Source organism: Phaethon aethereus (genome assembly GCF_964289735.1).
Source record: "Phaethon aethereus genome assembly, chromosome: 5".
Taxonomy (NCBI): Eukaryota; Metazoa; Chordata; class Aves; order Phaethontiformes; family Phaethontidae; genus Phaethon; species Phaethon aethereus.
Window position 1 is genome coordinate 54,439,837 of NC_138579.1, and position 4,798 is coordinate 54,444,634.

Here is a 4,798-nt window from a genome sequence, read left to right on the forward strand (position 1 = left end):
CATCCATGATTTTTCTGGGTACAATTAATAGGTCACTTAATTCTTTGCTTAATCTGAACCGTTTCCATTACGCAGCTGAGGAAGTTCGGTCTCCCAGCTGCCTCGCTATATTTGGGCTGTGAACTGCAGGAAGTCGATCAGCATGACATTGCCACAGATATTCCCCTGTGATGTTTCCCTAGAAAGCGAAATCTCGTCCAAACCTCTTTGTCCTCTCCTCCTCGTCCCCCAGGCACCGGGGGCACCGGCTGCCCTGCACACCCGCTCCGGTGCTGCGTAATCCTCCTCCCTCCCAGGTAGATCATTTGAATGGCAGAAGGATCTTGTGAAGTGATGGGTGGCTCCAGGACCTTTTAAAACTGCCTCACCCAAGCGCAGATGACGGCACCCTAAAGCAAACATCAGTGCCCCCTCCCCAAGACGTGGACGCATGAACCGGCACCGTCCTTCGAATAGATCCGCAACATTTATTCAATTGCTTTGAAGGTGCAGTAGCGTTAAGTGCGTGTTTCTGCCCATGGCCCGTGGGCTCCCCGCCGCTGGCCTCGCCACTAGTTGCAGTAGTTTTCCAGTTGGTAAAGGGAGCATGTGTTGTGGCAGCACTGCTCAACGATCCCTCGCTTCACCTTCTCAAACTCCTCCTGCTGGAAGGGCAGCTCTCCTACCTCACCGTGCAAGGGACCGCTCACTGCCAGGGAAGAAAAAGATAAGCCGTGGGACATCGCACAGCATCAGCCCTGGCTGACGAGCCCTGCATACATTCCCTTTGCAGACACCAGATTTTTATGCCAGAGTTGGCTGGAAAAATGGGGAGGAAGTTGCAAAGGTTTCCCCAGGTTGATGCTGCTTGTAGCTCCTTCAGGAGCTGTAGTTTCTCCCCCAAAATAATCCTACGGTGTTCAGAAGGAGGGAAGCTGAGTGGATATCAGCAGTGTGAGGGACGAAGGGATACAGGGGCTTTACAGAGGAAGGTGTGTGGAGAAGAGGAGAAACCCTGAATGCTCCCTGGGGTGAGCAGCTAGTAAGTAAGACAATAAAATGGGCTGGTCTGCCCCAGAGAGATGAGTTGGGACTGCAGCCCCCCTTGGTCAGTTACCCACTTTTCTGGGAGCCTGGGCAAACAACTGGGATGTCCATGGGATTGCAAGGACAGTCCAGTCCTGGGGCTGGATGCATTTCCCAGCTGGTCCTGAACAGCCTGCTCCTGTTGGCTCCCGAGGCTGCCTGGCTGTAGCCTCGAGCCGATGGCAAAAGCGTTCGTGTGCGTTTGTGTTCACAGCTGAGAAGGAATGATGAATTGGGGTATTTGGACACAGACAAAACTCAATTTGCTGGTGGGAACTTGAAAACTTGTGGACAGAATTGTTCAGGTTTTAGTTGCCCAATGAAAATATAGAAAATGGCAAACAAAACAGTGATTTTTCCTGTAGGAAGAAAAGAGCCCCTAACAACAAAAAGAAAATGCCTGGAAAGCGAGAATGAGATGTGGTTTCTAGGGAAATATGAACGTACAGCACAAGATGCAAAATCCCCAAGCTCCCAAAGCGTGATGCAATGAACGAGGCACAAGAGTAACAAGAAATCATTATGCTAGTGCGCTAGGAGAAAAATTTAGGAAAGATTTAGTCCAACATTAAGTAGAAGAGGAAATAGCTAGTCAATGTTCTGTGATTTACTTTTCTTTATCCTTCAAGCCATCTGTGAGCAGCCTGCAAGCACAACCAGCCTGTGTGACAAAGAGGTGGCGGCTCAGGCAGAAGTCCTGGAAAAGAGGTAGAAAGTCCTCAGATACTTTCAAACTGGTTGGTCCTGATGAAATTCTCTGTGTAATATTTAGGGAATTTGGATAATGAAACTTCCAACCCATTTGTGGTGGTCTTCATAAACAAATAAACAGAGAAGGGAACAACTAACAGCCCAGCTGGCCATTCAAAACAAATCATGGCAAATCCTCTGCTATGACATTACCTTGCTTCACCTTTCGAAGACCTCTAAGTCTATTTCACAGGATGGTTGCATACTCAGGAGAAGGAATCAGAAACCAGTATGTGACGGGAAGAGAAATGGTGGGAGAGGTGTATCGTTGTCAGGGGAGGTTACGTAATGGCCCATCTTGAAATGAGAGGGTTGGAATGGCTGGGATTTGGCAGGGTCTCTTCTGCATCTATTCACAGTCTCCATCAGTAGCTTGGAAGACAGAAGAGACAACGTGCTTGTCTGGGTTCATAGAGGAGCCAAAGCTGAGAGGAGCTGCAGGTACCCATCTCCAGGAGAGACACCATCCTTGCATTACAGCTGGAGCATTACAGGTCCTGGCCCCATCTAGATACAAATACCGTGCTGAAGGGCAGCTCTCTGGACTGCCTCATCCCACCAGCATCGCCATGCAGACACAAAGTACTGGACCAGGGGCAGTGACCCAGCACCGCGGGGCGTGTGAGCAGGGCTGTCATCTCCTCCTGCCTCCTGGTTTTTGCACTCCTCAGTGGCCCAAGAGTCCTGAGAAGGGGAACCAAAGCAGCTCCACCAGCATTTCACCACCATGAAATAAGAGGTGATATAAAGCTGTGGGAGCTGCAAGCCTCTTGAAGGGCAAGATTAGTACTAAAAATTACCTTTGAAACTATAGAAACACTGAAAAGATAGGATGCTGCTCAGCAAGAAATGGGAAAGATGATAAAGGTAGGCAAGAAGACTGCATTGTGCATCCAGGACAAGGGTTTGACTGTGGTTGTGGTCCTTCAATGACTGCTGATCTACTTGAGAGAGGGCCAAGGCATCCAAGGGAGATAGTGATCACTATCAATCAACAGTGCAGTGCTGCTTTGAAAAACGCAAACCACCTGTGTAGACAGGAACATGGTATGAAAAACATGCAATATTATTCTTCCAGGTTGCTCACTCTACTTGGCACTGGCAATGCCAAGTGTCAAGTAGACCCCCCTGCCGGGGTCCTGTGCGCTCCTCCAGGCATCGCCAGTCAGTAAGGATGTGGACCAAATGCAGAAGGATTTGCATGGACAGAGATCTAGAAAATATGACCTAAGAAGGTAGTGGGTGTGCATAGAGGGGTTTAGCTGAGAGTAGGTTAAAACTAGACATGAGAACAGTCTTCAAATATTTTGAAAAGCAGTCATAAAGAAGAAAGGAGTAGACTCTTTCCCGTGTCCACTATGGAGAAGACAAGAAATAATTTACAGCAAAGAATGTTCAGGTTAGATATTGGGAAGAAACACTTGAGAAGAAGGAACAGGCAGTTTCAGAAGGCAGAAGAAGCTTTCTCACTGGAGGTTTTTATGAACATACTAGACAACAGTGCATCAGGAATAGGATGGGGACAACTGATCCTGTCTTGGGGCAGAAGGAGGCTTCCTGGGTTCCTTCCACCTTTATTTTCTATGAACGCTCCCAGGCCAGTGTAATGGCCACACAAAGAAACAGACAAGTTTGAGCTTTCAGGCACAATTCCTTTTGCCTCATAAATCCTCCTTCCTTGCCTGCCCTCCCATCTGCCTTTTTAACCTAAAGAGCTTTTCATTGGCAATGTGATGCTGTTGGTATGTTAAAGGTATTCCTGGCATTCCCCATCAAGGACATTCCTGGTGTCACTGTCAAAGATAGGTGGTTGTTGTATTTCGCACCACATAGCATACAGCTGTGTTCACGGTCAGCCTGACTTACCTAGAGGCTGCTCAATGTCCCGTCGGGCTTTGGGGGAGTAGAAGAAACCCCGTTCTCCACACACAAGGTAGAGAGCCTCCACCAAGTGGGAGCCACAGAGGTGCTGGTTGGCAGCCGCGTGGCTGGTCCCGGGACCGGAAAGAGCAAGAAGGGCCAGGAGAGGCAGCGATTGGATCCAGAGAGCCATGGTGAGCAGGGTGAGGCCTAGGGCCAAGGGGCAGAGGAGACACAGGGAGATCTAGGAGGGAGAAATAGGTTGTCATCAAGCATCTTATGTCCTTCAGCTCCTTTGGCATGAAAATAAGACCAAAGTAGCAGATGGGCCTTCTAAAGATGCCCTCACTTGAGAGGGAAGGAGAGCTTTCTGCATTTACAGGTCACAGTAAATGACTAACGATTATAACCAGAAGTCCATCTCCATCCACATGCTCACATCAGTCCTGGCCTCCCTGCTGTCTTCCCCCAAAAGGCCAAACTAGACTGGAAGAGCCATCCCACCAAGCCCTGTAGCATATGTGCCCAGGAGAGACAAGATCAGCAGACACCTTCAGAGGAAAAACCCTCTCTGCCAAGTCAGAAGGGACTGTTATTTATGATAATGGCCCAAAACCAGCACAATGTGCTCAAAGACCTGAGGAGACCTCATTTTCTTGGACTAGCAAGCCAGCGCTTGTCATGACCAGCTATATCAACTTAAGACAACAGCTCTGCAAAATAGGTAGAAGCTAAAAGGGCAGCGATCGGACTTACCCAAAGAAGTGGCAGCAAGAGATGGAGAGAAGTTTGCTCTGAGAGATGAAGACTGTTTGGTTGATAGTAATAACCCCATTCTCTCTTTCTCATATTTATATGCTCTATGTTACCCGAAGTGACACACGACCTAGCCGAGCCCCACCTCCTCAATGACACTCTAGCCAAAATTTTTGCTGCTTGTGCACATTAGTTTCCCTCTATGTAGCATCCACAGGTCTTTATGCAAGATAGAAGCAACAGTTTGCAGTTTCCATCTCATTTCATCCGACCTGTTTTTGCTTCCCTGAAGCTCTGTCCTGAGCCATCAGTGACCCTTTTAGCAGGAGATAATGGTGCTATTACCGCTGCAATGATTACTAATGAC

At 48.5% G+C, this 4,798-nt stretch overlaps 1 protein-coding gene across 1 annotated transcript; it reads right to left on the bottom strand.

The window, feature by feature from the left end:
* Positions 1-551: 551 nt before the first annotated feature.
* Positions 552-4,510, bottom strand: INS (insulin; the record flags this gene model as incomplete). The annotated part of the gene is made up of 3 exons (XM_082000731.1): positions 552-688; positions 3,682-3,885; positions 4,432-4,510. 3 exons carry the CDS (start codon positions 4,508-4,510, stop codon positions 552-554), a joined length of 420 nt encoding a protein of 139 aa, XP_081856857.1.
* Between the last annotated feature and the right edge of the window lie 288 nt (positions 4,511-4,798).